The sequence below is a fragment of the Rhinolophus sinicus genome, chromosome 17 (genome assembly GCF_057876585.1).
Source record: "Rhinolophus sinicus isolate RSI-liver-muscle chromosome 17, RSI-T2T, whole genome shotgun sequence".
NCBI classification, from domain to species: Eukaryota; Metazoa; Chordata; class Mammalia; order Chiroptera; family Rhinolophidae; genus Rhinolophus; species Rhinolophus sinicus.
In genome coordinates this window covers 209,717,982-209,742,275 of record NC_142517.1, presented here as the reverse complement: position 1 = coordinate 209,742,275, position 24,294 = coordinate 209,717,982, and the positions used below count along the sequence as shown (strand labels likewise).

At 48.9% G+C, this 24,294-nt stretch overlaps 1 protein-coding gene across 12 annotated transcripts in view; it reads right to left on the bottom strand.

Moving 5' to 3' along the window:
* The window catches only part of AGAP1 (ArfGAP with GTPase domain, ankyrin repeat and PH domain 1), a 511,591-nt gene that overhangs the window by 41,127 nt on the left and 446,170 nt on the right, over positions 1-24,294 (bottom strand). For all 12 annotated transcript variants that reach the window (XM_074315523.2, XM_074315538.2, XM_074315532.2 and 9 more), the window contains one exon: positions 21,338-21,560. In XM_074315523.2, coding sequence (XP_074171624.1) covers positions 21,338-21,560 — 223 coding nt within the window. The remainder of the gene's footprint in view (positions 1-21,337; positions 21,561-24,294) is intronic.

Here is a 24,294-nt window from a genome sequence, read left to right as displayed (position 1 = left end):
ACTTGGCACTACGGAGGTTTTGTCTGGATGATTCTTTGTGGTGGGGCCTATCTGTGCACTGCAGGCTACCTGGGAGCATCCCTGGCCCCCACCCACTAGATGCCAGCAACATCCCCCCTCTCCAGGCTGCGACAATCCAAAATGTCTCCAGACATGGCCAAATGTCCCCTGGGGGCAGAACCAGCCTCAGGTGAGAGCCGTGTGCAGGTGAGGCCCCAGCAGGCAGAGCGGAGGCGGGTGACCTGGGGTCCGCAGTGGGATTGCCTTGTGGGGGCGGAGGGGACTTTACAAAACGCCAGTGCCCAAGCTCAACTGGCAGAATCTGCTTCCGGGGGCCTGGAGCGAGGCTGCAGGTCGCCCAGCATACTGCCATGTGGAGCCAGGGCCGAGCACCGGAGTGAGAGAAGGCCCATGGGGATCGTGAGACAAGGCCGTGTCCGAGGCCCGGGGACGACCTGCTCCACTGCTGACCAAGGCAGACGTGCTCCCAAGCTCTCAGAGGCTTCCTTGCTCCAGGCTGCTGCCGGGGACCCTGGCATTGGGACCAGGTTACTTAGTAACCGTTCCCAGGTTACCTTATCACATGCGAACAGCACTGTAAGGTCTGTGCAGGAGACTAGCTTACACTGCCTCTGAGAGGTGTAAAACCAAGCGTGTCGACGTCTGACCGCCCCACTCCATAGCTGGTCGGCAGGTTGAGAGGGCAAACACCGCTTCCGTCTAGACCTTCCAACATGCCGTCTAGACCCAGTGTTGAAAATGGTAGTCACTGGCCACACGTGGCTACAGGACACTTGAGATGTGGCTAGTCTGAATGGAGATGCACCGTGGGCAATCACGTGCCTGATTTCAAAGGCTTGGTATAGAAGAAGCACGTAAATCTCTCGTTCATACTTTCTGATATTTTACTGTGTTGAAATAACGGTTTAGATATCTTGGGTTAATTCGTCATCATATTAAAATTGCTTCCCAGGTTCTTCTGACATTTTAAAACGTGGCTACTAGAACTTAAAATGATACATGGGGCTTCCAGTACACTTCTGGATAGTCCTGGAGTAGACAGTGGTGAGACGATGAAAAATGTGACGGGAAAATGTGAGCCTGCTCTTGTAGAGAAGAAACCATTTTTTCCCTCCTGCGCATTACGCATCAGTTTGCTCCTAGGGACGGCCAGGGACAGCCATGGGAAGGAGAGCGCCCATGCCACTGCCATGCCCTCTATGGACACTTCTGTTCTCGACGACAGTGGGTCATTCTGAAACCTGGCTTAGCTCTGAAAGCTGAGAAAAATTCCGACGTCGTGTGCTAGCTGTGCACAGGGGTGGGATACCATCCTGCATTGCCAAGGAGGCTGCCAGGGGTGCTGAGGAGGCCCCAAAGAGGGTGGGGCAGCAGCAACATCAGGAAACATGGCCCCACTCCATGTCATGTTTTTCTTTTTTACTCTGTTATTAAAACACTCACCTTTAACTGGTCTCTTCCAGGTAATAAGTCCAAATGGCCTTGGTGAGCTGCTCAGTGTCAGTTCGCTGCAGACAAGGTGGCACTTCCCGTTTCATCCACGGTGGCTCACGAACCCCCTGGCCCACTGCAAACACAGTCTCAAGTGTTTGCAAACACGACACACGCAGGGTCTGCAGGTAACATGGCTGCAGTGTGGCCTGGGAGACTTGCGGTTACACCAACGCTCTGCCGTCCAGCCTTCCCCACAGGTGGGCCATCGACCCCGTCCGTGGGCAGCCTCAGCCTGGCCCTGGTGCTGGACCCCTCCCTCCCTCCCGCGGAGGCCAGGGCAGCAGACGTGCTTGCAGGAAGCCACCATGACTCAGGCCATGACCGCCCCAGACAAGTTCACAAGTGCCTCCTGTTGTCTCAAGACAAACCCTCTGGGACATCAGAAATCCTGCAGGTTTAGCTCGAGCGAGTCCTTCATCTTCTGGGAAGGACTGTGCGTCAAAGACATGGACCAGCGCTGCCTTCAGAGCCCAGTGGTGCCAGGCGTCCTTGCCTCGTCCCCTCCGTGCTGGCTGCCACGCCTCGTGCTTCCTCAGGGTCACCATGCGCCTCGGACACACGATTTTCTGCAGCTTTGCTTAACACTTGAGAACATGCTCTCTTTGATTTTTCTCACCACTGAAAATGTGTGGCAATTTTTTTTCCTTTAACTGGTTAACTGAAATAGAATTCGCATTCCATACAATCCACTCATTCAAAGTGTGTAATTTAATGGCTTTAGCATTTTCACAGCTGTGCAACCGCTACCACAATTTTCGAACCGTTTCATCCTCCGCAAAGAAATCCTGAACCCTTAGCAGTCACTGCCCACTTCCCTGAGGCCCCCCGCACCCCCACTGCACCGGAACCCTGCCCCAGGCCTGCAACTTTCTCTACGGAATTGCCTGTTCTAGATGTTTTGTATCAACAGCATCATACAACACGGGGTCTCCTGTGACTGGCTTCTTACACTTAGCCCAGTGTTTTCAAGGCCATTCATGTTGTAGCATGAACAAGCACTTCATTCCTTTACATTTTGCTCAGTAGCAGTCCGTTGTATGGGTAGACGACATTTAAAAAAATCTGTTCATCAGGTGACACAGCTTTGGCCTGTCTCCGCTGTTTGGCCATGATGAATGATGCTGCGTTGAACGTTACTGTACAAGCTTCTCCATGGACGTGTTTTCATTCACCTTGTGCATACATACACCCCGGCGTGGGCCTACGGGGTTATGGTGACTCTGTCTAACCTTTTAAGGACTCAGTTTTACACGTGTTCCTCACCTGCCAATAGTCCTTCAGAATTAGTCTATTTAAATACAGCTTATTCTCATTATTTATCAACAGGTGGGTGAACGTGGCATTCTGGATGTGGTCCCTCCCCACCAACCCAGCCTCTGGGGACAAAAAAGAGACCCAGGTTCTGTTAAAAAACAGGAAACCGAGGCGTCGGAAGGGCCTATTTCAGGACTATACGGCTCAAGTCCAAGTACTACGCCTCCTACAGCTTCCACCCTCTTAGCCCAGAGCCACAGCCAGCGGGTGCCAGGGCTCCTGGCAACGGCACCCTTGGGTGATGCCAAGCTGCCATTCTCATACTGCCGCAAAAGCGTGGGCACTGGCGTCCTTCACGCCATAGACACACCCCAGTCCTTCTGGGGTTTCAGTCTCACAGACATCTTATAAAAAAGCCAATCAAAATTTTAAAATGGGGGCCGGACCAGTGCCTCAGGCGGTTTCCCAACACTTAAGGCTGCCAGTTCGAATCTCACATGGGCCAGTGGGCTCTCAACCACAAGGTTGCCGGTTCAACTCCTCGAGTCCTGCAAGGGATGGTGGGCAGCGCCCCCTGCAACTAAGATTGAACACAGCACCTTGAGCTGAGCTGCCTCCCAGATGGCTCAGTTGGTTGGAGCGCATCCTCTTAACCACAAGATTGCTGGTTCGACTCCCACAACGGATGGTGGGCTGTGCCCCCTGCAACTAGCAACGGCAACTGGACCTGGAGCTGAGCTGCGCCCTCCACAACTAAGACTGAAAGGACAACAACTTGACTTGGAAAAAAGGCCTGGAAGTACACACTGTTCCCCAATAAAGTCCTGTTCCCCTTCCCCAATAAAAAAAAAAAATCTTTAAAAAATTTTTTTTAAATGGTGGAAAATTAGAAAATAAGAATAAGCAATAAGTAAGAATAAATCAAAACCCCATCCTCCAGAAATTCCATGTTAATAATTTGGGGGTACATTCTAATTTATAAGATGCTTTTAACCTAATATACTGCGACCATCTCTCCCTGGTAATACATTTTCAGCTGTATCATTTTAAAGCCTTCAAAATATCTCACTGTATGCACTATGTCCTATAATCATATTTACATTTTATATTACGTCAGTACATATTTGTAAACTAAATAAATAACTTATTTAATCACCTATTTTGGCTTCTTGCTTTATTTAAAATTTTCAGCCATTCTGACAATGATGCAATGAATACCTTTGCGACTAAATCTTTTCACAGATCCTTCATTTTTTAGGATAAACCTTATGCGAAGAACTGCTGGGTCAAAAAGCACGTTGTTTTAAGGGCTGTTTATACATGTTGGCAAGTTCCTTCCAGGAAGATTTTCCCAATGTTTACTCTAACCAGCAGTGTTGGTGGTGGTGGGAGTGGGGAAGGGAAGGGACAGGGGCTCCCTTCCCTGAAAGCCTGGCCAACAGGAAGCAGCATGACTTTAAGAAACAGAACTACCTTTTTCACCCAACAGATGCTGCACACGGATTTGCAGCCGAGGATCTGACTTCAGTAGGCACCTCTCCACTTCACAGGAGTGTCTACCACACGCCTTTCTCTGTGTTGGACCAGCCAGTGCAAGGCCACCAGCTGACCGTGAAAATGATTTAGGACACAGTGCAAATACCCCAGCGATGGTAGCTGCTCTTGGGCTTCTGTGACCACCCAGGAAAATCCCCCGTGATCCCTGAGTCTCACCCCATACATACATAACGTGTATATTGCAAAGGACGTGAAGGACGCCCCCTAAGAGATGAGGGCTCCCCCAGAATTGGAGAAGAGATAGCATTTGCTTCTCTTCTTCAGATGTTGCTATTCTCAGGCTGAGCAACAGGATGTAGCACATAGTAACATATATTACCTTACACCATGTCGTAAGAAAACAATTGAAGGGTCTTTCCAGACATTCCTTCTAGTCTGTCTCAAGGGGGTTGGCCCACTATTACCGTAGATGCTGATGAAATGTTCTGATCACTTGATTTAGGACAACGTAACAACGGTGACGTGTGTATGCCGCAATTTCTTCCTGAGCTTGTTGAACTTGACCCTAAAGTATCTGAACTCTTAGACATTTTTCTCCTTTAAGAGCTAGGTGATTTTTCCCTAAAAGACTAATAGATGACCTTTATCTAGAATTCAGACCTTTATCTAGAAGATTAGGTATTCAGCACTGTGTTCCATATAATACTCATTTAATTCTCAGAATCATCCTAGGAGGGCAGGTACTACAACTATCCCCACTTTGCAGATGGGGCGACTGAGGCACACACAGCTCGAACAACCCAGGATATACAGCAAGTCAGTGGTGAAGTAAGATTTGACCCTGGTCAGTGGAACATGAGTCTGAACTTGAATCTCAACTTCAAAACCAGGTCTCCCTGGAGTTCATTTGATATAGACTAAGCATTAAGGTCTTAGTGATAAAAAAATTTAAAAGGTTTAAAAAACAACGGTTGATGAGAACCTACTATTTCACATATTCCTTTGAAAGAACAAAGCATGCGAAAATATGCCATTGGTAGAAAATATCCTTTCCAATATATTTTTGAGGGATAGCAGTCACAAAAACAGGACAGACCACATAATGCTGTTTATAGATATTTCTAAAGGAGGCAGAACTCATCTGTTCTGATAGAGACCAAATCCATGCCTGATTCTTAACAGGGAGATTAACTGCAGGGGTCCAAGGGGGCTTCCTGGGGGACAGAAATACACCGATAGGAGAGTGGGTTACACAGGTACATGCGGTTGTCAAAGCTGGTGGAACTGATCGCATACTCAAAACGTGTGAACACACTGTGTGCAAATGATATCAGGTTGGTGCAAAAGTAATTGTGGTTTCAAAGGTTAAAAATAATTGTCAAAAACACAATTACTTTTGCACCAACCTAATACCTTGAAATAAATTTTTTACAATGACTCTTCCTCCTCTTCACTAAATAGGACAATGATTTATCTCAATACTCTCAGAAAGATGGCTTCTGACTCTTTGGTTTATATTTGGAATTCTAGAATAAGGCATTCACATTTCTGGTAATGGCTTCTGCACACTCACGACAGCCTGCAGGTTAAAGCTTCTTGCAGTAAGTGGATTGCAGATCGGGTGGTCACTCCTGAGCTGGGGAAGCGTGGCCATCGGATGCGAAGGGGAAGACAGTGGACTGACCCTCAGACAGTGAGACCATTCTTGGACCAGGGAGATGAGGCGGGGAGCGGGGTTTTCCAGTACACACGGCCAAACCACGCTCGGAAGCACATCCCACCAACGCCACCAGCAGTGACACAGGCACCGCCCGACATGCGGGGTGCAGGGCCACCCTGGTTACACGACGGCTACGCCGTAGAACCTCAGCAGAAGCGCCGTGGGGAAAAGCCATGGTGCCGTGCAAGTTCACGTTCTGTGGCACCAGGGGCTCCCAGCAGATGAGGAGCTTGCTGGACAGTAAGTATCGGGGCTTTGAAAGGTCCCCCTCACACCAGTGTCAGAATGTGGGCCCCAGATCCTTCATTTAACACGCAGCCCAGCTGGCCATCACCGGGCTCTCAAACTCAACACCAGGCAACCCTCAAAAGATGCCTCCTTTTAAAGGGCCTAGTGACAGGAGCCGTTCCAGCAACAATTGGACCCACTCTCGTGCCTTGGGGCAGAGGATTTCACTGTAAATGTGCACGTTAAGAGTTGTTCCTTTTCCTCCTCGCCCTGCGCCCACAGGCTGGCTAAACGCCCTCCTGTTCTGCAGAGAGCCTGACGGGGTCAGCAGCGTGTCCGCAGAGGCTTGCAGGCCGCCTGCGAACGGAACACGTAGGGCAGCTCTTTGATGGCTGCTTCACTGCCAGATGAAAACCAGCCACGAGGGGAGCGCATTTCAGAGAGGAATGGCGGCCTGCGAAATTGGAGTAACAAGCAGGTGCGGCAACAGGGTGACCCACGCAGGAGGAAGGCGCCCACACTCCTAAATCAAAGCCAGCGGATGTGTCCCCCGGGATGTCATGCAGCCCCCCCCCCCCCCCCCCCAGCTCACCGATTTCCAAACCACACGTGCAGACCTTGGGACAGAGCCTTCTCCTCACTGTGCAAACCAGGGGGGTTAGGACGCTGTGATTAGGTCAGAATGTGTCACCTGCACCCTGGCCACCCGCAGGGGACAGACGAAACACCTGGTTTTCCATCTGCAGGGAATCACTAGACTTGTGGCCAAGTACCCCCACCGCTGGGCTCATCTTCCTGTCTCTGCCAGCTCTGGAGGCCGAGAGAAGTTTGTGTCACTTCCAGGCTCCCTGAGGCCCAAGGCAGCTGACCTCTGTCCACTGTCCTCATTTCCTGCATTGAGGTCGGCCACCCTGAAGGACAAGTTGGGATGAACACTCTGCTGGCTTTACCTGAGGTCCTTCCCTGCGGCCGACACGTGTGGTCAGGTGAAGGAACTGGCATAGGAAACGGTGTGTTAGCACTCAGACGAGGGCCGGCGAGGCTGACATGCCAACAGCGGCAACGATGGCTGTCCTGTTCTGTGGCCGCACACCCACCCGCGAGGCCCCAGCAGCCATCTGACACTGCAGGCGGTCAGCCGGGAGCCGGGGAGAGTGAAAGCATCCCCCTGCCCCAGCTGCAGGGTCCTCACTGCCTTGGGCCTCCCGTGGCTCTGCCCGCCAAGCTCGCCCTGCCCAGTGCACACGGCAGGCTGGGTGGGGCAGAGGAAGAAGTGCCGCCTGGAGAATCAGGGGAGAAGGGTGCAGAGCTAAACCCCGAGTGTGCCCTTCAGACCTGCTATTCTCGTAGCAGAAGTGGCTGCAGGTTAAAGAGGGCTTTTTAAGGAGGATGGAAAATGCCTCTGGAGGCTGGAAGTGGCACAAACCCCTCTTGGTTCCCAGATGCCTTAGTGGGAAAGGTCTCTTGTAAGCCCAGTGACCGCTTAAGAAGCAGTGGCCTTCACATACTACGGCACAGTCATGGCTGTTACTACACACGGGGGCCTGTCAAGGGGCATTTTAAATCTTCTTCCACTTGCGAGACCTCACAGAACATTCAGCTCCTCTGGCCCATGCGGGTTTCCTCCTGGCCCTCAGTGCTCTGTCCTCAACAGAACCAGGACTGCACCCAATCCCTTAGCACGACCTTCCCGGTCACAGAGACACTCATCCCCCTGGCGTTTAGTTCACTGGAAAAGGGCGCTATGCTTCGTTACAGCTGAGTCCAGAGACAGGCACCCCTGCTGGATGCCGGTGGCAGTGTCACTTCTGTCACCTCTCCCAAGACTATCAGGGAAGCCCTTCCCTGGCAGCCATCTTCCCACATGACACAGCCACTGGTTTCTGTTGTTCTTTGGGAAACAGAGTTGATCCCAGAGGATTAAAAGAATCTCACATACCCGTTGTCAAGATGGAACAGGATTGTTAAAAAACAAAACCAAAACGTCTGGAGACAGGAGTGTAATGGAAGACACAAGGATTTTAGAATCACAAGTACTTTTTATAACCAGCATAAGGAGATGAGACAGAAAATGACATCGTATCCCTTGCTTTCCTGATGCCAAAGCTAGTTTTTATTAAGATTTTAAGCAATTTTGTGTTCGTTTATATTTTTGCTTCAGGCTTTTTTTTTTTTTTTTAAATAGCTGCGTGGGGTCCACTGTTCCCACTAGCTTAGAGCAGTGTTGATAGAACCTGGACCCGCCTGCAGGCCCACAACCCCAGGGACACTGCTTCGCACCCGAGCCTCAGGATGCCCCTGCCTCGCAGTTCTCCACGCTGCCTTCCAGGCTCTAACAGCACCAAGGAGCTGGTGCATCGATCTTTCCATGTGATGTCGTGTCCCATTTCTGAGGACCAAGGTCCCCTCTATTGCGCGTGGAGCCTGCCACTGGATTGAGACCCCACGGAGCCTTTAGCCAACAACTTCCTTCCTCATCAATCATGTCTCATGGCTCAAACTTTAGTTTTGAGGGAAACACAATCTCTCAAATACTTACTGAGCACCTACTATGGTTCCTCTGGAACTTTATGAAATATGTCATTATTCTTGGTTTCATTTAATACATTTAGAAAGCTAGACTTTGGCATTCCAGAGTGAAAACATATGTATCTTTGTCAGGTTGTCCATTCCGTGGCCCCGGAAGCAATCTCCCGGGGAAGTTCCTGGCTTCCTGGAGGCCTCCGCGGGAGTGGTTTACAGGGTGTCAGAGGTCTGCAGGACAGCGGTCCTGCTCGCTCGGCAGCGGCGTAAGTTTGGGTTTTGGCCCCCTCCTCAGCAGGGGTTCTGCTGCTATTTTGGCAAAGCTATTCTCCCTTTCAAAGGCGTGTTTAGCACCCCAGGCCTCCAGGACTAAATGCCAGTCGTACCCTCTGCCCCACGGTCATTTTCAAATGCTCCCTGAGCTGAAAACCAGTGCAGGTGTGAGAAGGCCTGGCACAAGGGGCGAGCCACCCGCAGGTCCAACTCCATGCTTATCAGCCATGCAGTCACCTTCCCTGAGGCGCCTCTGGATGATGAGTTTGCTGGCTACTTAGGCTGGTCCGAGGCACTGGGTTACGCTACAGGCAAGCATGTCTCCTGTCTGGGTGTCCTCGTCTCTGGTTTAAACAGTTATCTCCTAATTTCCTTAAGGTCATCGGGATTGGTGTGAAAGCAGGGCAGCCCTTGAGGAGAAAGTCATCTGCAAGTCATCATGAATACGTCTTCATTCTCCAGGGTCATTTGTCTGAGACCATGCACATGAGAGATGCTTTCTGTCTGAGTGGGTCCCTAAGTCTGAGTGATGTGTGCTCCAGGTAACGTCTGTCTTCTGGACCCCAGGCTGACGAAATTTTGTATTAGTTACAAATGACATTTAATTATTTGAAGCTTTAATGGAGTTGCTACTGCTGTCCCCACTCTCTGGGGCCCCAAGCAATTTCTCAGAGAAACAGGGACTTTGCAGCAAGGGGGAAGGCTGGCTTTGTCCCGCTGGCTTTGGATGGTGTGCCCCAAGCCCAGAGATCCCGCTCCAAAGCCACAACTGGGGAGGCAAGGCGGGGCCCTGGCCGGCCGGGCTGCTTCACCACCTGTTGACACTGCTGGGCATGACTGTGTGCGCCTTCTACTTTTATGAGCACACAACCAAACCATCAGGATTCTACGACTGAAATTACCCTTTTGTCCTGCTGGTCATTTAAAGGCCTTGCCATCTGCCAGGGGCCTATAGCAGAACAGTAAACATCACCTGGGTAGTTGTCTTCCCCCAGGCCCCCCAGTTTGGGGGGTCGTGACGGTGTTATGCCTCTGGACCCCTTTGGCTGCCTCCTAGGAGGGCTGTGCAGCCAGCAAGACGGGCTGTACTCTGGCTCCTGCACGCACAGACTGAGTTTCTCGGGCCAGTTTCCTTCTCTGTCAAGGTGGGGAATGACGTTGGTCTGTCCTGTGGCTTCCAAGAAGCCCTGGCTGTCGTGCTGGGACGCTCACGGGTTCCTTGAGGGTCCTCAGTGTCGGGCGTGATTATCAGTCCTTCAGACTCACTCAGTGGAGACACGAGGCACCATCTTCTACCGGGCCTCACTCTCACAAGGTCTGTCCCCTCCAGAGCAGTTGTGGCTACAGCGCAAATCCTGCTCAGGACATCACGCTGGACAGACTTCTCCACTGGCTGCCCGTGCACGCGAGGACCCCATTCACTCAGCGTGCTGGCAGGGCTCACTCTTGTAGCGCGTATGACACTTCATTCCTTCTCGTGTCTGAGTAATATTCCACTGTATGGCGAGCCACGCTGCGTTTATCCATTTTCATTTGGTGGACCTTTGGTTTGTTTTCACTTTTTGGCTGTTATGAATAACGCTGCTGTGAACATGTACAAATTTTTGTGTGGACATAGTAACGTTTTCATTTCTCTTAGGTATGTACTTAGAAGAATTTCTGGGCCATATGCTAACTCTACGTCTAACTTTTAGAGGAACCGCTGGCATTTTCCAGAGTGGCTGTGTCATTTAATGTTCTCACTGGAAGTACACGAGGGTGCCAGTGTTTCCACATTGGTACCAACACCTGCCACTGTCTTTCTTTATTTTTATACCCATCCTAACACGTTTGATTGACATTTTCCCTAATAAGTAATATGTTTGGTATCTTTTCATGTGCTCGTCGGCTATTTGTAAATCTTGAGAAAAATGTCTGTTTAGATTCCTTGCACATTTTAAAATTGAGTTATTTGTCTTCTATTGCTGAGTTGTACACATTGAAAATATATTCTGGCTACTAACCTACTAGATATGCGGTTTTCAAATATTTTCACTCATTCTGTGTGTCTTTTTACTTTCTTGATACTGTCCTTTGAAGCACTAAAATTTCTAACTTTGATGAAGTACAATTTATCTATTTTTTCTGTTGCTTGTGCTTTAGCTATCATCAAGATTTACCTCTGTTTTCTTCTAAAAGTTTCATTGTTTCAGTTTTTATATTTAGGTCTTTGATTCACTTGGAGTTAACTTTTGTATATGGCATGGTATACAAAAGGGGTCTACCTTCATGATATCCAGTTGTTCTAGCACCACTTGTTGAAAAGACTATTCTTTCCCCACTGACTTGTCTTAGCATCTCCGTTGAAAATCAATTAACCCTAGATGTACGGGCTTACTTTAGGACTGTCAATTCTATTCCACTGATTTATAAGTCTGTTCTTAGGCCAGTACCACAGTCTCGGATTACCGTAGTTTTCCAATAAGTTTTGAAATCAGGATGTATGAGTCCTCCAATTTTGTTATTTTTCTTTAAGATTGTTTTGCCTAGCTGAGGGGCCTCTTGAATGTCTATATAAATGGAGAATCGGCTTGTCCATTTCTGCAAAAAAAAGCCACCGCATTTGTGATTTTGAAAGGGATTGTGTTGAATCTATACATCAATTTGTGGAGTTTTACTATCTTAACAATTTTAAGGCTTCCAATCCATGAACACAGATGTCTTGCCAATTATTTAGGTCTGTCATTTCTTTCAGTGATGCTTTGTGGTTTTCAGTATACAGCTTAAATTTATTTCTCAGCATATTATTCTTTCTGATGCTCTTATAATTGAAATTGTGTCCTTAGTTTTATTTAGAATTGTCCACTGATCATGTAGAGAAGCACAACTGAGTTTTGTATATTGACCCTGTACCTTTCCACCTTGGTGAACTCATTTATTAGCTCTAATAGTTTATTGTGGATTCCTTCAGATTTTCTATATACAAAAAATATCGTCTGCAAATAGTTTTACCTCTTCCTTTTTAATCTGGATGCCTTTGGTTTCTTTTTCTTGCCTAACTCCCTAGCTTGAACCAACACTGAACAAAAGTGGTGACAGTGGACATCCTGGTCTTATTCCTGCTCTTAGGAAGAATGCTTTTAGTGCTTTCCCATTAAGTATGATGTCAGCGGTGGGTCTCTCATAGATGCCCTTTACCAGGGTGAGGTAGTGCCCTTTTATTCCTGGTTTGCTGAGTGTTTGTACCAGGAAAAGGTACAGATTTTCGCCAAATGTATCTCCTGCATCTTGAGATGATTATGTAGCTTTTGTCTTTTATTCTATGAATGTGTTATATGACATTGATTGATTTTTGTGTATTGAACCAACCTTGCATTCCCGGGAAAAATGACATTCGATCATAATGTATAATCATCTTACTGGGGCCAGACACCGAGATATTCTATGGGTTGGAGCACTTGCTGGGATGGTGCACTGGAGATGCCAGGCCACACCAAAGTCAGTAAAGAAAGAGGGCACATACCTGATTTCTCAAGAAATCAGGAATAAGTTCAAGGATTTGGGCTAAGACAGGGAGGGGGACTCCAGGAAGGATTGTGGATATTTGTTTATACTACTTGGTGCAGACCAGTGCTTCCCAAACTTTAATGTGCATAAGAGTCACGTAGAGAAGTTATAACTCATCACTGGGCCCCACCCCGGGGATACTGACTGGGTCGGCTTGGTGTGGGGCCTGAGAATGTAAATTTCTAGGTAATGCTTAATAAACTACTCTACAGATACCAAGCACAACACATATAACTCTTATATGTCAACAGACCCTCCCTAGAACTTGAGAGGGCATGGGCCACTTGTTTCTCTCACTGCCAGCATATAGGACCCAGGTACAAAGCTGATTGCGTTTTCCAGATAAAAAGGATCCCAGAAAACTTCATAAAGTTTTCTTTTAGCATTAAATCTACATGATTAACTGGGTGGAAATAACGGCTAGTCTCATCTTACAAATAAGAAAATGCCCTGGTTTTTAAAAAATTAAAATTGCAGAAGATGCTGGCCATGCAACTGAAGCAGAAATCCTCTGGCCCAGCTCCACATGTCATCAGGCAAGTAATGCTAAGTGCGAGGCTGTCTGAAATACACACTGAACGTTTTCAACTGGCAGTGCTGGGTCAGGGACATGCCCAGAGGGCAGGTCAGGTGGGAGCACGTGGTTACACGGAAAGCTAGGGCTCGAACCCCAAGCCTATGTCGGCCAGATAGTTAGAGGTCTCAGCACTGTTTTCCACGAAGCTCTTAAGATCAACTACAGAGAATTAAGACTTTGGAATCATGACTGTGTGACTTACCACATCAGGTTTGCCACATGAACGCAAATTAAAATGCATGATGCTTTATTACTCTTATTTAAGTTACCATAATTGAGGCTACTAGATTTTGTAAGTGGAAAAATGTTGTAGTTATGTTATCATACATAATAAATTTATACTAGTTTTACACACACACACACACACACACACACACACAATGGTTAACAACAGTATGAGCTGGGGCCACGGGGAGGAGAAGGACAGGACACTGGCAAACACAACGGCATCGCTAGATGCTACAACGGACCACTGGGTTTGGCCACATGACGTGGGACATGACAAGCAAAGGAGCAGAAGGACCCAGGATGGGTGTTAGGAGTCGGATCCAGGGTTGAAGTGATCTGTTCCATTGTCCCGTGTGACCCTGGACAAATGACTCAAGGACCCGAACTGCACATTCTTCATCTAAAAACTGGGGATCATCCCGTGTCACCGGATGGCTCCATGCTAAGGAGAAGCACACGGTGCACTGTGAACCCTGGACGCAGGTTTGTTTCTGTCTCCATTATTAGGAAGAAGAAAGCAGAACAGGTCCTCAGAAGAGAGAAAGTTTCTAGGGCAAAATGATCAAAACACCACCGAAAGCAATGACCCTTTGGAAATGCTCTTCTGTCGGAGGGCTCAAAACAGGCAGCTATCTTCGAGAGTATTTATAGGTCCATGTTTGGAATGTCTTCCACGATATGTAATTCAAGTCTAAACAGTTTCACCTATACGTTATATTCCTTTACAGATGCTCACAAATGGACAGAGGCTTACACGTGGTCAGGGCACCTAGAAGACAGCTGATGCTTGCTGGTGACTTGCATTTTCATCTACCAGTGACAATACAATTTCTTAAAAAACAACAAATAAAACAACTCCTTAAGTGTCTCCATGGCTACATTTCAGAGAGTAAATGATCAGGATTTTCAACCCACGACAGACCCCTGGTCGCAAAGCTGGCTCCCAGTACACATTTGGTCTCCTGCAAGATCAAATAAGTACCTGGGGTCTGTGTGCAGCAGGAGGCCGTAATGAACTGACAGCATATTTGTCCATCTGGTTCAAAGGCAAACGGACGGTGCGGTTATCCTTTAAAAAGTGATCCCATTTTGCTCGACCTTAGGGAGAATCTTCTTAAATTCGCCTTTCTTATGATTAGAGCTGGTCTACGCTGAGCGCTTCTTCGGAGAGCAGTGCGGCTGAGCATGGAATCCCGCCAAGCTCCCTGGCCATGGCTGACTAGATGAATTGCTGTATCTGTTGTCAGCTGTAATCTATAGGTATTATTTTTGAGGCAGTGTTAATGCACTTGCACTTCTCATTTGTACATTTTCCTAATTGGCTTAATATTTATAGTGGAATATTTCTGATCTGGGCTCAGAGCTCTGGTAAACTAGAGCACATTTAGCAATGTGCTAATGAGGACCACTCAGTCACGAAGGGTCCCTAAGTGAGCTGTGGCTCTTGGAGTCTGATTCCAAGCCGGCCTGCTACGAGGAATCACTAAAATATCTTAAGTAAAACCCACGGTCCCCAAGCAGCTGTTGCATTTGCAGAGCCGTGGCCGCATAAACTTTACTGGCAGTAAATGTCAGTTCTGCACACAGACTGGCGTGCCTGCAAATCCCCGGCTCCTTGGCGCCTGCCACTGTCGCCCCTTGCTCAGGACATCGTCTCTGCCTAGCTGGGAGACCAGGAGGCTGGGCCCACTCTGCAGGCACAGGCCGGGGCAGGCCCGCTGACGGGCGCATCACGATGACAGAAATTCACTCTGAGTTGCAATTAGTGGCACTGTCATTTTCGGGGGCTCCTGCCAATTAATTAAGCCTGTCAAACAGGGAAACCACAGTGCTCACATGATAATTTATATTAGAAGAGACGAGCCTCACGGAGCACAGCGGCTTCTCCACTAACAGAATACTCCCTCAGAGCACTGGAATAAATAAGAGAAACTAAATAAAACAACACAACAAAAAAAGTGCGTGGGGGTGGGGGCGGTGTGCGGGGGAGAAGACAGTGAAGCTGCCCTTGTTATGGCTGTAACTCTGATCGCAGGAGTAGAAGACAGGCTGATTAAAACTCCAAACGAGCCCCCAGCTCCCTGAACCCTCGGCGTCCGTCCGGGATGATAGAATCAGAGGAGTTTATTCATACCATTAAGCCCCAGAGAACTTAATTGAAAGGAGAGCACAGCCCGGACCTTGACAAGCGGGAGGTCACAGTAATCGCTGCCGGACATACTTAACATTAAGATAATCAGGCCATTAATTACCCTTTGGATCATTAAATCAGCCAGTTGCAAAATGAAATTTCTGCCTCTATTACTCACTTGAGAGACCACAGGGGTGGCCTTTAATTTATCAGGGAGCTTGAGATACAAAGGCTGGGGCTGGGGGAGGGCAGGCGGGGAGGGGGACACGCGGTGGCGGTGACGCAGGGCAGGGCATCCATCGGCCATGCTCGGTGATCGTGGCAAATTAACTAGGTAAGATAACCTCCGCTTCCAAAGGCAGGAGCTGGGGGTATGTAAATAGATGAGGGCAGGCAGGGAGACCAGAGTCTGCACACCACTTAGGAGGATAATAAAGGAAATCATCCTTGATTATCAGTGCTAATTTGGACACTGCCGGTAGCTTGTTATGCGTGTTCTGAGTAGCATTTAATTAATTCAATTGCTTGTTAATGAGGGAAGTGACATGTGGGGAGCAGATGCCACCCAACTGCAGATGGGTTCTGGTCATCACTGCAAAGTCCTTTTTTTTTTCCTTCTATTTCTCCCCCTGCCCATTTTCTTTTCTTTCCTTTCTTTCTTTCTTTTTTTTTTTTTAAAGAAAGAAAATAGGAGAAGGTTTCAAGCATAGAGGAGCACTCAAAAGAGACAAAACACTGACCTCGGCGGGCCAAGAACTGTTGAAAAATAATAAGATGAGACAGTCCTACGGCGGTGGGTACCTGTGCTCCCTGAGGCCCATCTGGAACAGGGCGTCTCTATGCCAGAAATTTGAGCCTGAGATTACTATTTTGTGATCTTATGATCAAACCCAACGAGACAAAGACATGGCCAAGTGGTACTGCTTTTAATATCTCAGAGTTAGCGGTGGGGCTCCAATTATTTTCAGTTTGGATCCATTTCCCCTTTATCAATACCTCCCTGTGCATAAATAAGATGAAAGTGGCATTGCAGAATCAAAAAGAGCCGGAACTCGGATCACGGGGCGGGCGGACTTGGCCCGTCTGGAAGTGTCCAGCCGGTCTCTCCCACGCAGATTTCTGGCGTCCGGCCCCAAGTCTTCCTCCCGAAGTGACATCTTTTTATAAGTTAAAGGCGAGAGGGGAGTTTAGGTGCGCAGGCGAACTGACAAACAGTGACAGGAAGAGAAAGGATGCTGAAAGAGGGACAAGTGTGTATGCTAAAGCAGACTCCACGTGGGAAGGGGTGACTTCAGCTGGGCTTAGCGCTTCTCTCAAGGGCTCTTCGTGGAACACAGACCTCCCCTTCCAGGCTCTTTGGATTTCCTAGACTAACTCGGCAGACTCCCAAACCACCATGTAAATAAGCTGTCTGCGCTCACATGCCCTAGCAGCTGGTCCCTGCAGAACTGCATGGGCCCAACGCCCGGACACCGGACACCGAGACACAAAGATGGGAGGGAGATGAAGGGGGAAACGCAGCAGAGGGCTCTGTGCTCGGTTCTGGCAGGGAGTGATTTTCACCGCAGTCGATCCTAACCGCTCCTAAGTGAACCGGGGCTGAGAGTAAAGGACGACCCGCCATCGGCATGCAGATCGGCCCCTCAAGCCCCCCTGCGTGGCCGCGGGTGAGCGGCTGTTCACGTAGGTTTGCTGTGCGCAGGAAATGTCCAAGTCCCAATCTTAGTCAGACACACGAGGAATTCCGAGGCCCCGAGGTGGCAACAGCACCTGACAGGTGTATTCCAAGCTAACCAGTTCTATCACCTACTCATTTGTTCATTCATTCACGCAAGAAGCAGGCACTTGACTGTTTTAATATCTTGACCTCTGAGCTTATTATTCTTTCATTTGAAAGGGTCACTGAGGAGCTTGGTGACTTCTCCCTTGGGTCACAATGTGTGTCGTCACACTGGAACCAGAGCCGTGCTTGGCTGCTCCTGACCCCAGTGTCCACATGTGTACAACACACTGTACAGTGTCAAACACAAACTCACAGGCGGTGCCCTCAGGCCCAGCAAACGGCCCCTCCGCAAGCCCCTAAATTCTAGCCAATTCTGTCTGCTGTTAGTACCTCTACCCCACGTCAGCACCCCCATTTAAAGTCAGTATTTTAAGCGTGTGCTTAAATGGTATCAACGGCAATTAGAACGGGGAACTCTGATTCCACCCCAGATGTGGTTAATTGTTATAGCATCGATCTCTCGTACACGCTCCTTTCTCCAAATTAAACCTCCATTACAGACGGGGAAGGTAAGGGTAGCCTCTCCCCTCCTGTGACAATACATTTAATATCGAATGCACTGGAAAAAATGGCAGTTGTTGCAGAATCCATCCAAAAAGATTTTTTTTTCTTCCTGGGAGTAATTAAAAGATGCTTTTCTTGACTAATGATGGCCGGTTTCGGAATGGGAAGTCAATACGGCTCTGCCGCCGTCAGCTTCGATTGATCACAATACTGGTCAAGTTTGAACGGCAGTTCTCAGGGTGGCTGAGCACGGCTGGAACCAATTATGAGCCGTCCGAGCTGCCCTAATCAGGGAGTGGGGACAACAAGCCGAAAGCCAGCCAGCTGGGCAGAGGCGCCTGCTCTCCTAACTCACCCGCAGGTCTGGGTGACTCCAGTGGGCAGCGGTTTCTGAGGTTGTTTCTCTGGAGAAGGATCTGCCTTGTTCCACATCCCCATGGTGCTGGTGTGTGCGTGTGTGTGTGTGTGTGTGTGTGTGTGTAACAACACATTTCTAATTATATTTCACGGTCAGAATGAATCTTCTAAGCAAGATGGAATGGACTAGAGCGTCTCAGGAACACAGCTGGGCCCTTTTTTCAGAGAATTAGACTGCATATGTTGCACTTGACTTTTCCTTGGACAGAGATATACATTTATTAAAACATTTCTTTTTAGTATTACCTTAGGGCCACGTTACAAGAACCCTCCAGCTGCTTCTACCAACAATGACAGGTTTTGCAGAGACCAAAGTGGGGTGGGTGGGAGGGGATGTCTTTCCTTCTGATCCTGACTAGACATGCGTTCTCACACCCCACACGGAAGTCCACATGGGAATGCTAGCCCCCACCTTGAGTTTTTCATTTCTATTTGAGGAAACTGCAGAGGTAGTAAAGGTGGCCGGTGTCTGAGTTACTGTATGATTCCACTATGACCCATGTTGGTTTTTATTTTTTCACAGTGTATCTAAGGTTGGCATATGTGCCACCAGGACCACAGCCTTCCGACGGGTTGTCTCCACCCCTTCCAAGGATGCCGCTAGCTGCCTTCGGACCTCCTGCCACACGCAGAACATACGCGAACACGTAAACGGATCCAACAACCCCCCCACACCCCACCCCCAGCGTTGCTGTTATATCACCACCCCGGCGTCTCAGGGGCTCTCCCAGCCTCGGCTCTGGTTTGGCCCCACCGACCCCACTTCTGATTTACTCGAGGGAATAGCCCTATGGGTGACCGCCCCTCTGACGTCCACACTTACCCCCAAGGCTCCACACGCCTGTCCTTGCCCAGGGCACTCCCGGCCTCCAGCACATGCCCCAGCCCCTTAGGCCTGGAAATCGCCCCAGATTTCAAAGTTCAGCTCAGCTGTCATCTCTCCATTGAAAGTTCCCTGGAGCACAGTGGTGGTGAGAACCCCTCCATCGTGGGATTTCTCCCCAGTCCTGTGCCCTCAGCTGGCCCTGAGACCATCCACCAACCAATGCAGGGGTATAATTATCCTATTCTGTGAGAGGGCACTCAATGAATATTGGCTGAATTTAAGTAAAAACAGAACTTCCTGGGAGAATTCGTTAAAGGTACAGAGTGGTATTCAATTCTCAGGCGGGTTTATCTCCTTAGAGAGGGACGGATTTCAGAAGCTCCACAGCTACCTCTGGAATCACCAGGTTGACCACACCCCTCCCCATCACCTTGGAGAGGAATTACAACTCGGCACCGCTCTTTAGGGAAGTATGTGTGACCGAAGGCTCGGTGGGGATTAACGGCAGTCACTCCATTTATGTAAAAGGAAGATTGAAATGGCTGTGAACTATAGAGATGGCATGTGTATAACACTAGATGGGAGACAACGTCACACACTCAAGAGCAAATGAGAAGTGAAGCACATCTATACACAGTCTTCACTTAGGAATGAGGAGAACACGAATACAAAATATTTACCAGTTAAAACATTAACCTATATCTTTCTAAAAGAAAACAAGTAAAATGCACCTAAGCCATCAAAAAAAAAAAAAAAAAAAAGGAGAGAGAGAAAGAAAGAAAAAACTAACCCACGACTTTGTTTCCAATCATTCTAAATGCTCCTAATTAGGACAGATGAAAAAATTAATTTTTCTAATTCATGATGCTAACAATGGTACATATGCTCCTTTTACACATAAACAGGAAAGTGCATGAAGTTCATTTTTCCAACTTATTTTAATTTTCTGCACTCATACACAATCTAATTTCTACTCGTTTTTCATTTGCAGACCTAAATATCCTCCAGGGAAACTATATCTATGAAAAAATGTTTATTAAAACACGAATCAATCTTTTAAGAATGTCGCTCATTGGTGGCCTGGCTGATTTCTATGTCAGTGTTAAACATATCGAGATAAATAATTTTTAAAAGTGTATCAGTTCTTCAGTTTGTAAGGAAGTTGCCCACATTTACACCACATGCTACGTACAACTCGCATACTAACAAACCCGTCGCTGTAAACAGATACGCTTTGGGCACCTTCCCTGCGTCCCGCCTCGCTCTGCCCCCACAGAATATCTAACGTGAAGAGCGGGACTAATAACATACCAACTTCCTTCTCTAAAGTGAACCGAAGGTGGCACCACAAATTCATTTTTCAGGGCTGAGGAAACAGAGTCCACCCACGGTCAGCACTTAACACCACTTAGCGGGACAAACCCGTTTCTTATCCTTCACGCGCGGCCCAACCACAGGCTGTGCTTGGACTTCTCCTTCTCTGACCACCAGCAACACCCATCAGAGAAATTTAAAGAGTTTTCAAGTTGGGAGGCCTCCTCTCCCTTCATTTCTCCACACACCTGAGACGGGAATGAGGAAAGGGAACCCCACAACTACTTCAGACGTGGGAGATGCAACCCCAGAAGCCCCTTCCTCCAATACCGCAGAGCCGGAGCGGTCCTGCCTGCTGCTGGAAACAGGCCTCCCCAGAAGGCCTGCCATTTCCTCACCTCTCAGGTACATTAAATATGTATGTGTACTCAAACACGGTTTATAATAGCTGTAAATGAAAAATGGGAAACTAAATGGCCTCAAAATAAATGCGTTTTTTACACTGGGTAACAATTAACAGTAATGAGGAGTCACCATACATTATGCCACACTTGGCTGATTAAGTGTTTAGAAAATAAAGTATATTCTGTTTCCATAAACACTCATTTTGTATGTGTGTGCGCGAGCCAACTGAGGAGATGCTTATCAAAGATGTAAGAATGACAAAATTAAAGAATCAAAAATTCATAATTGGTGTTAACAGCACAGCTTATGCCTATTAGAAATGTATTAATTAAAGTGATATATTCATAAGGTTATAAGCTTAATACGTTTCTAAGAGGGAGAGAGGAATCCCCAAGGTGTAGAACAAACATAAAAATGCAAGAGCTTGAATTAGCCACGTCTGCTGAAGACCAATTTTAAATACAGGCATCTCCACGCTGGTCTAATTAGCACTCCTACAGGTTGCCAGGGCAGTTGCAATTGTGGCTGCCATTAAGGTCATTTCCAGTTGTCCGTTGGCAAGATGCCCCGTAGCCACCCCCTTCCCACGTCCCTACCTTGTGGAGTCCAGTGAAGGCTTCGTCCGCCCCTGGCTGTTCTCTTCCCAGACGCTGTTGGCCAGCTCGTTCCCAATGGACGACATCACCTTGATGAGCTCGACGGGCCAGTCGTCTAGGTCCAGAGACCGGACTCGGGAAAGGTGGGTGCCAAGATTCCGGTGGATCCCTGAGCACTCGATGCACATGAGGGCGCCCAAGTTCAAACTGGCCCAGTTCGGATCTGTGGGAAGAGGGACAGGCGCCACGTGAGGTCACATCACCCTCGCTCACCCCCTGCGCTTAGGGTCTTAGCAACAAAACAGCCCGTCAGTGAGACTGCACCGACTCCCTCCCTAGAATCACACGGCTCGAAAGCACATCCCTGCCAGTACTTGGTACTGGCTTAGGGGTCTCAAAAGATTGGACATGCTGGTGGCAACTCTTAAACACCTGGCTTTGGATAAAGCCTTGGAACTTCCTACACTTTCCGATATTTTCACAGCAGTATTCCCCTCGAGGCCAGATGCACATGAAAAAAATCCATGCGTGATTTGGTGTCCACTGTGGTGGCAGCTGATAGAGGGAACGGTGTGCTGACAGGGATGGTGACGGACAGCTGGTCATTCCCAAAACTAGAATGTCCCTCACAACTGCCTCTGCAACCATGGCACACCCAAGTTGTCAACAGTCACATGATGGGCGTGTTTGCAAATTTCAGAGATGAAAGAGAGGCACACTAGGATGAAAAAATATGATTTTCAGTGACTTTACGGGTACCCACTGAAAGAACTGCCCGTTTTCCATTCTCCACGGTGACAAGATGGCGGGCACAGCCAGTCCTTTGCTGAGGTCACTACCCAGCTCCATCACTCAGCCCTGACTCAGAGTGAATGGCAACATGCTTTTCTGATACTGGCCCACAGTGGATCACTCCCTGTGTGACACGGGCTCACATCACAAGACTGAGTACTCGGGCCCGGGGCTGGCTCCGTGCTGGAATCTACAGCAGATCTGTGGAGATGCGGCTGGCCTTGACAGTCAATGGCTTTCTCATCATTTAGGAACAATCGATGTTTACTTGAGGTGCACTTGAAGAGTCCACAATAACAACAAAAACCCAGGCAGCTGACATCATATTTATTTCGAGTCATTCTCTAGATGACAAATGACCAGGAATGGCTGCACGCTAATTCATCAGAAATCAGCCAGCCATTTATTTAATGTCTAAGTGGCACTCAGGAAGGTGGTGACAGAGGCCATGGGGAATACACGTGAAGTCTGTGACCTCAGAGACATTCCAATTGGGAAGAGAAAACAAATGCCCCAAATAATAGTAAGTTTTAAAAAATGAGTGAGGAAATGCAGACTAAACATTGAAGAGTACAGCCAAAAGAATAAACGCACAGGCTGCATGGGGGAGGGTTTGGCCCGGGCCTTGTGGGGTGTTTAGGGAAGGCGGTGGCGTGGCGAACAGTCTGCGGAAACTCAGCATCCCCCCACCCCCGGCTCTCACCTTGTCTCCACTCCCCTTCACGGCCCAACTTCTAACTGGTTGCCTCTGCTTCTGTGCCTCCCAAACGTTGCAACCTGGCCTCCATCCCCACCCGTCTCGAACAGGGCAGGCAGAGTCACCAGCCACCACTGTGGGCAAAACTCAAAGGACCCTGTTTGGCCACCATGTCACTTACTTCTGATACTTCTGACAACACTGCCTTCTGATGCCTTTTTGGTCAAGACGCTCCCTGGAATTTTCTCCCACCTTGATTTCCTTCCCAGCTTTCCCACCTGAATCTGCCCCTTACCTCAGGGGGTCTTGCAGGTGTCTCTTCTACCTAGTATGTTCTCTGCCAGGCAAACTCAACCCAACCCAGGGCCTTGCTAACCACCCAATGCTATCAACCACCCACAAATGTCCTCCACCGGCTCCTCTCCAGGGCCCACATGTAGCTACCACTGCACATTTCCGTTTGGATATCTTGGCAGGTACCTCCCATCATCTTGCACCCTGTAAGTGTCGTCTCCCAAAAGGGACCTTTCTGCTGCAGCAAACGGCTCCGGCATGCACCGTTATTCTGTCAGGATCCTGGGAGCCCACCCTGATTCTTCCATCATTCCTCCAGGCAATCAGCAAGTCTTCAGTCTCTCTCAAATCCCCCCCTTCTCGTTCCCAGCCCTCCTGGTTCCCACCGTGCCCACCTGGTCCATGCCACTGTCACAACGCGGGGTGCCCCAGCCTGTCTGCGGCCTCACCTTCCACTTCCTGCAGCCCACACTCCACACATCCGCCAGGGGTCTACACGGAGAGTCCTATCCTGTGGCAGCCCCAGGGACTCAAAACCTGCCGGGGGCTGCCATGTGCCATTGCGACCAAGCCCAGCATCTCTATCAGCAGGACCGGACGCTGGAGTGAGAACCCCGGGGCCTCAAAGCTCTGAATAGTCTCCTGCCTGCATCTCCGGCATCAGGCCCCTCACTTGCCAGCGTCGTGACTCCCAGGCTCTCCCCAGCGGGAGGCCCTGGGCTTGGTCCCCAGGGCTGACAGCCGAGAGTATCACTGCACTTTCCTGAGGCACGGAGTCAGTAGCAGAGGCTATGGAAGCCCGAGTCCCACGGTGTCCGTCACACCTGTGGTCATCGGGCCCGCCCTCCAGGCCAACCTTGGCTCAGACCCATCTTGCCTGCCAGACCCCCCAGGGGGCAAGAGGGGTGCCTCCTGGCTGTGACGCCTGAGGAAGCTGCAGTGGAACCCCATGAAGAAACTGCAGAGTGGGGCTCGGGGGAGATGCAGACAGGGCACTTTCCTAAGACATCTGTGTTCTATAGAAAAATTAGACAACCCTGATCACCGAAGACCCTGCCAGTCAGATACCTGGGGTTAAAACTAGAATGCATCCTTACAGATCTTTACTCCACAAACACCTGAAAAGCTTCACTGGGCTCTCCATGACGTACTGCCCTAAACACTGCCTCATTTC